The sequence below is a fragment of the Panthera uncia genome, chromosome B4, assembly GCF_023721935.1.
Source record: "Panthera uncia isolate 11264 chromosome B4, Puncia_PCG_1.0, whole genome shotgun sequence".
Lineage (NCBI taxonomy): Eukaryota > Metazoa > Chordata > Mammalia > Carnivora > Felidae > Panthera > Panthera uncia.
In genome coordinates, this window is record NC_064809.1 from 105,008,924 (window position 1) to 105,022,287 (window position 13,364).

At 32.5% G+C, this 13,364-nt stretch overlaps 1 protein-coding gene across 6 annotated transcripts in view; it reads left to right on the forward strand.

Moving 5' to 3' along the window:
- The window catches only part of LRRIQ1 (leucine rich repeats and IQ motif containing 1), a 210,475-nt gene that overhangs the window by 51,571 nt on the left and 145,540 nt on the right, over positions 1-13,364 (forward strand). For all 6 annotated transcript variants that reach the window (XM_049626027.1, XM_049626022.1, XM_049626023.1 and 3 more), the window contains 2 exons: positions 284-411; positions 5,262-5,335. In XM_049626027.1, the coding sequence (XP_049481984.1) occupies positions 284-411; positions 5,262-5,335 (202 nt within the window). The remainder of the gene's footprint in view (positions 1-283; positions 412-5,261; positions 5,336-13,364) is intronic.

Sequence of the window (13,364 nt, forward strand, 5' to 3'; positions counted from 1 at the left end):
AAATAGTAACTACTCAGTTAAAATATAACAGTATATAAATGGGGCCAATTTATCAAGAAATTCTAATTAAAATTTATGATGAGATAACTTGTGTAAAAAATCAAATTATAATTATGAAGTTAATTCTTATAAATTTAATTCATCCTAAAATTCTTATAACATTATACTCTGAATTTAACAGAATATGTCTGTTGTTAGTTTTAGTAGGTTTTATGTTTTTAAATTTTGTTGAATGACAAAATATTTTGCTTAATATTAGCTAATGACCCAAATTTAAATATAGCTTCCATCCTTGGAGAATCATGTTCTACTAAGAGAATTGCACTTGGATGATAATAGCATTTCAACTGTGGAAGCACTTTCTTCATATTGGTTGCCTTTACTACAAAACCTGACTATCTCTCAAAACAGGTAAAAACAAACTGCTTAAGCACTAAATGCATTGAATGATTAAAGTAAATGCTTGATCTTCATAACAAGTAGAAAAGTTGTTAGTTTTTCCCAGCAATTTAGTGAAAGTGCATCACAATAAATTAATATATATGTTAGAAATATAACCTTAATGGATTTGAAAAAGTAATGTATTGACATACCCTTGAATTTTAGTAGAATTTTAATTGCCACTTATCCTACTCATTTTATTTCTTCTGAAAGACCTACTTGTAGAAATCTCCCAGAGCAGGTTTGTTTATATTTGTAAAGAATATAGTCCTTGGAAAATGCAGGAGGTAGTTAATTTAATTCAGAAGGATGTCTCATTCTCTCAAGTGGTACTTATTAAGTCCTGGAAGAATGATTTTTAATCTGCTCTCAACTTGCATGTCTTTTTGTAACTGTTAAGATTGATTTAAATTCGATTTCCCTAAGGATATAAAGTAACACTTAAAAAAATACCTTAACATTAAATCGAGATGGGTACCTGACACAGAAGATCCATTTGAAACCACCAAACATCTGGATCTTTGCAGAGAAAAACTGTCTAAAACCAAAACAGGAGTACAATATGCGTATGTCTCCTTCTGCTTAATATTTCATTGAGACCTATTCACTCTAATGTGATTAATTTGTTCATCAAAGTCACATGGAGTAGGGGATAGAAACCACCTTTAACAAGAAATTGCTTTTTTGAGGTATACAATTCTTGAGGAACAAGTGAACAAGTACAGCCTGATTTTAATACATATATATTTTTCTCCTAAAAGAATCATCAAATATTCTCACATTCTCTGCCACAGAAGTGCTCATCCTTTGAGCATGTATGTCCCAAATGATTTAACATATACCTATTAAACTATTCCACTGTTTGGTAAAGCAAAAACTGAATCTGTATTCAAAAATTCCCTCAAATTATTTTAATCAGCTCTATCATATGAAAGTTGACTTGGTTTTAAAAGGACATTTATGGTAGAGCCAGCTCTATTTAGACAACACTGTTTAAGTAATGTGGGCCATCCACAAACTCACTGGATCTCTTCACAATATTTTCCAGGTAAGAAACACAATTTCAATGGAAATGCTCAGCTGTGCTTTGGACATATGCAATAAATCACTCAGTAATTGACATACCTCACACATCTTATAGAAGTGGATCTTAAACCACATCAATGAGCAAAATAATATTTAATGAGTTTAAAAAATACTCAAGTCAGTAACATTTTTTGAGAAATAATGCCTTTCACTTTTTTGGACAATTTAGATTATCAAAGAAATCTTTCTGATAGACTTTTGACCTATCAATCTGCTATTACTAGGAATTACATAAACTTGATCACTAGATGTTTTTTAGAATTGATAATAATAATTGGGATACTTAATCCAAATAATCCTTATTTATAAATTTATTTGCTTAACCTTATAACATTTGGTGGTGGTGTTTGCTATTCTGGGGGACACAGAACTGAGTAATATATGTTCTTAGCATCAAAAAACTCTTAACAATAAAAGAACTTAATCTTTTGAACTTAACTATATAAAAATAAGTAAATTTATTATATAAATATGTTTTTTTGAATTTTCTAATACTGTCACATATTTGATTTTTTCTTTATGACTCTTTCAAAGTTCTTTGCACATTTAATCTACCATTTCTGAAAGGACAAAGGGAAAAGGCCTAAAGACATCAGGGATGTGACTGATAGAAATGGACTCAAGGGCAGCTGATCTGGGTTTGAATTCTGAACCTACAACTTACCTGTCAGTTGACCTTGAGCAATTCTCTTCTTACTGCCTGAGCCTGAGTTTTTTTTTACATATAAAAGAGGTAGTAATACCTACCTTACCTATTTCATGGGATTCTAATGATGATCTAAAAGGAAAATGTATGTCAATATATTTTGCAAATCTGAGAAGAGTTTTATAAATGCGTTATTTGGATTTGTGATTGGTGTGTCTTTTAAATTGTATATATTTTTCTCTTAATTTTTGATATTTTCACCACAAGGAAGAAATTATGTGTCCATATGCTTTTCCCCCCCAACAAATGAAATACAATAAGGAATGATACTTAGTACATATTGTTTGAAATACATGTTTCATCTTGACTTCTGTTTTAAATTTTCATTAGGACATATGACTGTTTTAAGTTTGACTCAGCGGAGTCCTAACTGGAAGACTCCCGGCTTCATAAGTCTTTCTACTTCCAGTGAGACTCTAAGTAGGAGCAGAAAGTGGAAACTATTACCCATTGGCTGCTCATTGTACAAATCTTTTGCTTTTTGTCGTCTTTGAAATTTATATCTTTTTTATGCCCAGGGCTAATGTGACAAGGTCAAATGGTATTAGGTTTTCACTAATGTCCTTTGTCTTTCTGGTTTGAATTTTCTTGGAAAAAATATACACAGAATGTCAGTAAAAGGAAAAGTTCTAGAAGTTTGAAAAAAGAATTCCACTATTAGGTTTCTACCATCCTAATGAATAGTCATAAAGGTGAATGAATAATCAGTTTTCTTGATTAGAACTTTTAAAAAAGAAAAAGAACAGAATTCTAAAAGCATGGTTATCTGAAAAGATAAAGTTTTAATATTATAAAAATATTCAGTCAAACCAATATTTCTTTACTTGCATTGATTTTTGAAAAGAGAATTTTATTTTTAATTCTAAGACTTTATTGGTTATTTTACTGGAAGTCTTCATATAACCTATATGTTACCTACACTTTACCATATAACTTACTGGTTAAAAACATGAAATAGTCTGAAAAAAAAGAATAAAACTCATTATCTGTTAATCTTTCAAAACCCTTTTAGTAGAAGAACAAAGATTTAGTATTAGAAATTTATTAAAGGTACAAAACAAGTAAGAATTTTCTTGTTGATAAATACATTCATTAGAATTATATTGAGGAACTTAAACTTCCTGCTTGTAATGAGAATGATCCAAAACGTGCTGAGTAGGAAAATCATAAAACTAGGACTTAAATCCACTAATTATGTAGCAACAAAGTTTTAGGTTGTTTTCCCTCCCTCCCTTCCTCCCTTCCTTCTTTCCATCCTTCCTCCTTCCCTTCTTTCCTTCCTTCCTCCCTCCCTCCCTCCCTCCCTCCCTTCCTTCCTTCCTTCTTCCCTTCCTTCCTTCCTTCCATCCTTCCTTCCTTCCTTCCTTCCTTTTCATTGTACATGTGACATTTCATAAATTTGACTATTTAGGAATATATGTACAAATAATGAAGTGTATATATAAATGTAATGGCCAACATTTTATCACTCTTTCTTTTATTATCTTGGATTTTCTTTCCTCCTGGAAATTGTATGTAAGAAGTGGTGTTGTATAGGCTTAACATAAATAGTAATATTGTATTTAGGTTTAGCTACAGTCAGAGAGAACTTTTTCCAATCTCATATTTAGTCTGTTTTTTTCATCGGTAGTATCTTCTGTCTCTCTGCTAATGCAGAACAGGATAGTACAAGAAAGGAGTCAAGGTCAGAACAAGGGTTAGTTTTGTGCCAGACCCCATGAGGCTTCTAGTCACAGTATTATTCTATAAGATTCTGACCTTAGAATAATAGATTTTTTTTCATGACAAGGAGATAGTAGAAATAAAGATGTAAAAATGTCTGCCAGGACAACTGGAAGGACAGTATAAAAAACAAAAAAAGAAAAGAAGTGGAAATTAATACATACTTTTTTTTTCTTTTGTACCAGAAATATTCTGTTAGTCGAGGCATATTTTGAACTGTTACGGAGTTCTGACATTTATACGGAAGATTAGTTCAGGAGACTTGTGTTTGTAATGAGAATATATTTCAAACAAAGGAATTTTTCTGTTGTTTAAAGATTTAGAAAAGCTGGCTTAATTTTTATTTCTAAATAGCTATGGTAATGTGGTTTTGTGTTACAGACTAAACTGTAGACTTGTCTTAGTTGGAAATGCAAATCAAACTAAATTAATTTTCTCTTCATGGCTTTTGTTTCCAGTGATGTGAATATTTTGAATATCATTTATGTTCCTGGCTTGAATTTGGGTTCTTACTGACAACTATATCTTAGAAAATGATAGAAACTTTTAGATGTAGGAGGAAAATTCATTATTGCTAGAATTTGAATATGAATGCCTTAATAATTATTATTAATTTAAATGTTTGCATATTTCTGCCAAATTTAAGTTCATTCTATCTGTATAAAACATTTTCTATTATAATGTTGCTTAGATGCATATTTCTAGTTTAGAAATAACCTTAGTGTAACTTTGGATAATTGCAATACTTATAATACTTTTGATCTGGAAAACAAACAAAATTAATTACAAACAAAACTAGTAACTCTAATCTGTTATCCTGTTGAAAAGTGAAAACAAATATTTTTTATATTTGTAACCTCTTCATGGTTTAAGTTATGTTTTTGAGCCAGGACAAAATATATCTGTAATATAAATTCTCTGTAAATTTGGCTTTATACAAAAACCAAACAAAAACAATAATAAAAAAGTTCACTTATTTTTATTTAAATAACATGTACACATTAAAATCCATGATATTTGTCATCGAACTTGATAATACATGGTGTTTTCTCTTAAAAATGAATACAAATGTTCTATTATAGAATAAATACTTAGAATTTTATGATTACTACATTTTTAATTAGCACTCTTAATGTTATTATAATTGTATTTTATTATACAAATATATAATGATATATGTATATATAATCATATACAATTGCATATTATCACATAATTGTGTTATATTAATACGTTATTATGTGGTTATGTCATAATAAGGACATTCCAATTTAAATTTTTATGAATTCTATTTCTTTGTTTCCAGCTTGACAAAAATCATACCACTTTTTCATTTTGTTTCTTTGGAAAAACTAGATGTCAGCAACAATTGTCTTTCTGGTAAGTTTAGAATAATATATAATTTCTAAAAAGTACATAATAAGCTTTTGAGTTTCTTTTCTAAATGTGGTAAGGAATGGTTTTGGATAGATGTGTTAATGGTATTTACAAATAACATATCTATACAATAAGGTGTAGAGGAGGAAAAATTTCTCCTGTATCCTTTTACGATTTTAGGGTAGGCCTAAGAAGTAAACTGACACAAGACAGATTTAGAAGCAAAGGATACAATGTTGTAATGTGTTTGTTGTTGTTGTTGTTGTTGTTGTTGTTGTTGTTGTTGTTTTAAAAGTTTGGTTGTAGGCATTTCTCTTGGCTTCTCCCTCCTATCCTTTTGATAAGAATGTCTCTTTTAGGAGCACCTGGGTGGCTCGTTCTGCTAAGCGTCTGACTTCAGCTTAGCTCATGATATCACAGTTTCATGAGTTTGAGCTCACATTGGGCTCTGTGCTGACTGTGTGGAGGCTGTTTGGGATTCTCTCTCTCTCTCTCTCTCTCTCTCTCTCTCTCTCTTTCTCTCTCTCTCCCTCCCTCTCACTCTGCCCCTCCCTGACTTGTGCTTTGTCTGTCTCTCAAAATAAATAAAATTAAAAAAAAAGTGTTTCTTTTAGTATAGGGAGGATATCTTTCATTTAGGAATTTCATCTCTTCTAAGGAAACGAAGGAAGGTCACAGTATACTTGCATCTGATGTGTTTTAAATGCCTTTACTCAAAATAGTCAATATGCTAGAGTGGTATATTTGGGTGGAAATTTCTGAATTCCTTCAAAGGCATGGTGAAATCATTCAATTAAATTTCCTTCCACTTTTAAAATCATAATTCCTGTATCTTTCTGATAGACCTGGCAAGTATCACAATTGTATTTTTATTTGAAATTCATATATCTTTTACCTATGAAAAATATAACCTAATGAAGATAAATAAACAAATTTGTCTAATTTGTTGGCTCCTAACATTTATAAAGCAAACACCAGTTAAAAATTCATTAAAGAATGATCAACTGATTTAGTTGATTAATACCTCCCCAAATTTCCCCATCCCCATTGCCCTCACGGAGACAACAATAGTTCTAAATTTGACACCATAGGTTAACTTGACTTTCCTATATATTAATGTCCTCAAACAGTATGTTCTCTTTTGCCTCCAGCTTTCTTAACATTCTTGCGACATTCCACCATATCCGTGGTCTGTTCTTTCTTTCTTTTTTTTTTCCTTTGGCTGAAGTGTAGTCTATTGTATGAATGTATCATACTTTGTCCATTTTCCTGTTGATTGATATTTTAATAATTTGTGGTTTGGGGCTACCATGATCATTATAGAATTTCCTGGGGAAATTCTTATATAAATCTTTCTGTAGACATATGTTTTCATTTCTGTGGGATAAGTATATCAGAGTGTAATTGCTGGATAATATAGTATGTGTATGTTTCTCTTTAGAAGAAACTGAAAAAACTGTTTGCCAAAGTAGTTGTAACATTTTACACCAGTAATGTACTGGGTTTTCAACTGCTCCATTCTGGAGGATCTTTAATATTTCATTGTGTTATCTCATTATGGTTTTAGTTTACATTTCCATGATGAATAATGATATTAAGGCTTTTTTCATTCATTTATTGATTATTTTTGTATATTCTTTTGTGTCCATTCAAATGTCTTAGCATTTTTAAAATTTGGTTATTTGCGTTTTTCTTATGTATAAGCTTTTTATATATTCTGGATATAATTCTTTGTCAGATATATATTTTGTAATATTTTCTCCTGGTCTTTTAACTATGAATTTTTATTAATGATATTTTCAGGTGAGGAGAAGTTTTAAATTTTGATGAAATTTAATTTATTATTTTTAATAGTTATTGTTTTCTATGTCCATGTAATATTTTTCTGCCTCCAATTTGAGAAGATGATTTTATATACTTTCTTGCTTTCTTATAGAAATTTTGTGCTCTCAGTTTTTACCTTTAGGTCTATGATCCATATAAAAATATTTTCTATGAATGATACAAAATAGAAAATGAATTTAGTTTTTAATATGGATATCCAGTTGTTCCATCAACATTTGTTAATCAACCTTTTTTCATCATTGAATTACTTTGGTGTCTGTCAAAAATTTTGATTTACCTTTGACTTTGGGATGAGTTTCTATTAACTGCTTTTCTTTATTAACTGATCTAATGATAAATAATATTTCCTATTTCCTTATGTATTTAGTAATTTTTATGAGGTGTTTTATTTAATTAAAAATTTGAGAAAAGCAACATATGGATCAAGATGCTAAAAAAGGAATTGAGGAAAAGTCTCCTTAGCCTTGCTTCCCCAGCAGCAACCAAAGTTACTAGCTGTTCAGTGTACAGTAAAGGTATTCTGTGCGTATACAAGCAGATGAAGAGTGGAGTCATCTCTGACCTTGGCTTGTACTACACCCCCATCTCCTTCCTATCATGGTAGTGCAGCCTTGGCCCCCAGATGTTCTTCACAGATCAGGCTGCTGGGTCCCGAAGGCTTCTTTTCTCAAGGCCTTTCCTTTTCTCTCTGGACAAAATTAGCTTCCACAGGGCAACAGTCCACTCAGGTGATGGAGGTGGTAGTTTTGAAAATGAGAAACTTAATATATTAGAGAACAAAAACAGCCATATTACCAAGGGCAACTTCAGCTCTGTTAGCCGATCACTGGGAAAACTTTGAAATGACTAAAACAATAAATCGTTCAAACAGATCTGTACAGTTATGTACATAGAACAGTTCCAGAGAGTATGGATAGATATGTTGAGTATCATGGCAAAGGGTATATGGTTGCAAGAATATGTGGTAATTCCTATATAACTGGGACATACAGTGTGAACTAGAACTAGAGCTTTTCTTCCAAATTCTGATCCTACAGACTCATCTTTCTCTAAACAGTTCTTTTTGGTGCTAAAATGTAATCCTTTGATTTTGGAGGTGACAGGAATTTACATGATAAACATATATCTTTCAAAGGATTTTTTTTTCAATTTATTTAAACAAACAAAAAAAGAATTCATCCCTTTCTTCCACCCCCACCCTGGGTCTGAGCCTTTTTTGTTCATTTGTTTTGTGTTTTTGTTTTTGTTTTAGATTCCACATATGAGAGAGATCATATGTCATTTGTCTTTTTCTGACTTATTCCACTTAGCTTAATGCCCTTGAGATCCGTTCATGTTGTCACAAAGGAGAAGATTCCATTTTTTTTTATGGCTGAATAATAGTCCATTGTAGATCTATATACCACAATTATTTTATCCATTCATGCATCATTGGACGCTTAGGATGTGTACATACCTTCACTATTGCAAATAATGTTGTAATGAACATAGGGGTGCATGGGGTGCATGTATATTTTCAAGTTAGTGGGTTATTTTTTAAAAAATAAAATATCCTGAAGTAGAATTGCTGTATCATAACATAGTTCTTTTTTTACTTTTTTTGAGGAACTCTATACTGTTTTATATAGCAGTTGCACCATTTACATTCACACATTTACAGTGTGAGAGGGTTCCCTTCTCTCCACATCCTTGCAACACTGGTTATTTCTTATATTTTTGGTAATAGCTGTTTTAACAGACGTGAGGTGAGATCCCATTGTGATTGGGATTTGTATTTTGCTTATAATTAATGATGTTGAGCATCTTTTCATATGCCTGTTGGCTATCATTTTGCCATCTTTGAAAAAATGTCTATTAAGATCATCTGCCCATTTTTTAATCAGATTAGGTTTTTTTGCCATTGAGTTGTATGAGTTCTGTATTAATTTTGGATATTAGATAATTATCAGACATGTAATTTGCAAGTATTTTATCCCATTCAATAAGTTGCCTTTTCATTTCGGCTAGGTTTCCTTTGCTGTTCAGAAGCTTTTAATTTGATATGGTTCCACTTGTTTATTTTGCTTTAATTGCATTTTGTTTTGGTGTTAGATTAAAAACATCATCACCAAGACCCATGTCAAGGAGTTTACCACCTATGTTTTCTTCTAGGAGATTTATGGTTTCAGGTCTTATGTTTAAGTCTTCAATCCAGTTTGAGATAATTTTTGTGTATGGTGTAAGACAATAATCAATTCATTCTTTGAATATGACTGTCCAGTTTTCCCAACATCACTTATTGAAGAGACTGTCCTTTCCCCAATGTATATTCTTGGCTCCTTTGTCATAAGTTAATTAAACATATATGGGTAGGGTTATTTCTGGAGTTTCTCTTCTGTTGATCTGTATGTCTGTTTTTATTCCAATACTATACTAAATTTTAGTTGCTGTAGGTTTGTAATATAGTTTGAAATAAAGGAGCATGATGCCTCCAACTTCATTCTTTCTCAAGATTGCTTTGGGTAGTTGGGGGGAATCATGGCTCAGGTCATGAACTCACAGTCGTGGGATCGAGCCTTGTGTTGGGCTCCATGCTCAACGTGGAGCCTACTTGGTTTTCTCTCTCTCCTTCTCTTTCTACCCTCCTCCACTTACTTGTTCTCTCTCTCTCTCTCTCTCTCTCTCTCTCTCTCTCTCTTTCAAAATAAATAAATAAACTTAAAAAGAAAAAGATTGTTGGGCACCTGGATGGCTCAGTCAGTTATGTGTTTGACTCTTGATCTTGGCTCAGGTCATGATGATCTCATAGCTCGTGACATTGAGCCAGCCCCTGCATTGGGCTCTGCACTGACAGCACAGAGCCTGCTTGGGGTTCTCTCTTTCCCTCTTTCTGCCTGCCTCCTTCTCTCTCTCTCTCAAAATAACTAAATAATCTTAAAAAAAAATTACTTTGGGTATTCAGGGTCTTTTGTGGTTCAATATAAATTTTAGGATTGTTTGTTTTATGTCTGTGAAAAATGCCAGTGGGATTTTGATAGGGATTGCATTGAACCTGTGTATTGCTTTGGGTGTTATGGACATTTTAACAGTATTACTTCTTCTGGCCTATTGCGTGGCATGTCTTTCTATTTATTTGTTCTTCCTTGATTCCTTCATTAGTGTCTTACAGTTTTCAATATATAGATCTTTCACCACTTTGGTTAAGTTTATTTCTAGGTATTTTATTCTTTTCATGGAATTACAAAGGGATTGTGTTCTTAATTTCTTTTTCTGATGCCCTATTACTACCGTAAAGAAACCCAATAGGTCTTTGTGTATTGATTGTGCATCCTGCAACATTAGTGAATTTGTTTATTAGATCTAACAGTTTTTTGATCAAGTCTTAAGGGTTTTCTATATATATATCATGTCATCATGTCATCAAATAGCTTCAGTTTTACTCCTTCCTTTCCAATTTGGATGCCTTTTATTTTATTTTCCTGAATAGTTGCTCTAGCTAGGACGTCCAAAACTGTGTAGAATAAAGTTGTGAGAGTGGGCATCTGTGTCTTATTCCTGATCTTAGAGGAAAAGCTTCATCTTTTCACCATTAAGAATGATGTTAGCTGTAGGGTTATTCTATATGGTCTTTATTATGTTCGGGTACATTCCTTCTATACCCACTTTTTGAGCATTTGTATTATAAGTGGATATTGAATTTTGTCAGGTGCTTTTTCTGCATCCTTTGAGATGATCATATGATTTTATCCTTCATTTTGTTGATGTGGTATGTTACATTGACTGGTGATTGTTGATAAATCCCACCTGATCATGATATATTAGTTTTTAATATATTATTGATAATTTAGTTTGCTATTATGAGTTTGATAATATTTTGCTGAGAATTTTTCATATCTATGTTTATCAGGAATATTGGCTTATGATTTTCCTGTGGTGCTCTTGTCTAATTTTGGTATCAGGGTAATGCTAACTTCATAAAATGAATTTGGAAGAATTCCCTGCTCTTCTAGTCTTTGTAAGAGATTAAGAAGGATTAATATGTATTCTTTTGTGGATGTTTTATAGAATTCACCAGTGAGGCTGTTGGATCTTGGACTTTTGTTCTTTGGGAGGTTTTTGATTACTGATTCAGTTATCTTACTAGTAATTGATCTGTTCAGATTTTCTAATTCATGATGATTCAGTCTTGGTGGGTTGTATGTTTTTCGGAATGTATCCATTTCTTTTAGATTGTCCCAGTTTGTTGGCATATAATTGTTCCTAGTAGTCTGTTATGATCCTTTGTATTTCTGTGGTATCAGTTGTAACATTTCATTGATTTTTGATTCTATTTATTTGAGTCCTCCTCCTTCTAGTGAGTCCAGCTAAAGGTTTGCCAATTTTGTTTATCTTTTCAAAGAATCAGCTCTTAGTTGTATTGATCTTTTCTATTGTCTGTTTTTTATTTCATTTATTTTTGCTCCAATCTTTGTTATTTTCTTCCTTCTAATAAGTTTGACCTTCCTTCTTTTTCTGGTACCTTGGGGTATAAAGTTATGTTGTTTATTTGAGACTTTTCTTATTTTTTGCAGTAGCATTTATCCATTTTATCTTCCCTCTTCAAACTACTTTTGCTGTATCCCATAAATTTTAGTATGTTACATTTTCATTTGTCTCAAGGTATTTTTTAAATTTCTCTTGATTTCCTCTTTGAAACATTGGTTGTTTAGTAGCAGGATGTTTATTTATTTTTTTAATTTTTTAATGTTTATTTATTTTTGAGAGAGAGAGAGACAGAACACAAGCAGGGGAAGGGCAGAGAGTGAGGGAGACACAGAATTGGAAGCAGGCTCCAGGTCCTGAGGTGTCAGCACAGAGCCTGATGTGGGGCTCCAACCCATGAGCCTTTGAGCCGTGAGATCATGACCTGAGCCAAAGTCAGCTACTCAACCAACTGAGCTACCCAAGCGCCCTGGTAGCATGATGTTTAATCTCCACATATTTGTGAATTTCATTTTATTCTTGTGATAGATTTCTAGTTCCATATCATCATGTCAGAAAAGATGCTTGATATGGTTTCAGTCCTCTTAAATTTATTAAGACTTGTTTCATTGCCTAACATATAATCTATCTTGGAAAGTGTTTCATGTGCACTTGAGAAGAATGTGTATTCTGTTGCTTTTGAGTGGAATGTTCTATAAACATCTGTTAAGTCCATCTGGTCTAACAAGTTGTTTAAGGCTGATGTTTCCTTTTTGATTTTCTATCTGGATAATCGATTCTTTGATGTAAGTGGAATATTAAAGTCCCCTATGATTATTGTGTTGCTGTCTATTTCTCTCTTTAAGGCTGTCAATATTTTCTTTAAGTATGTAGATGTTTTTGTGTTGGCCACATAAATATTTACAATGTTGCATCCTCATGTTGGATTGACCCTTTTTATCATTATGTAACACTCTTCTTTGTCTCTCATTACATTCTCTGTTTTAAAGTGTGTTTTATCTAGGCGTGCCTGGGTGGCTTAGTCAGTTAAGCATCCAACTTCAGCTCAAGTCATGATCTCATAGTTTGTGAGTTCTAGCCCCTCATCGGGCTCTGTGCTGACAGCTCGGAGCCTGGAGCTGCTTCAGATTCTGTGTCTCCCTCTCTATCTGGCCCTTCCCCTCAAGCTCTGTCTCTCTGTCTCTCTCAAAAATAAATAAACATTAAAAAATTTGTAAAAAAGTGTGTTTTATCTGAAGTAAAGTCTGTTTTGTCTGATATGTCTAGTAATTTTTAACTGTATGTTGGACATTTTACATAATCCAGTTTAGTGAGTCTGGATATTGTTGCCTTTCTTTTAAACGGAGTTAACTTCAGTTCCAGTAGGCAGTTAAAGCATTTATGGATATATTTTTTTTCTGCTTTAATTTCATTCTCTTTTAGGACAAGCCATTTTAGTTTTCAACTCTTAGTGCATGCCCCTACCCCAAGGCATTGTGTTCACTCCTACTGCACACTCTCTGAGATACTCAGTTAGGTCTCATTTTGGCTGGGCTGAGACTCCAGTGTCTTTCACTGATGCATGAACTTAGTGTCATCATGCAGCTCTTAGCCTTACAGCTGGTGATCTCTGCTAGGTTTTTCAGTCTTTCCCTGTGTGTGTGACACGGTGTACTTGCCCACAGACCTGTGGTGAATTCTCACATAGACTTCTTTCCCCAATTTCCTCCCTATAACATGTATATAT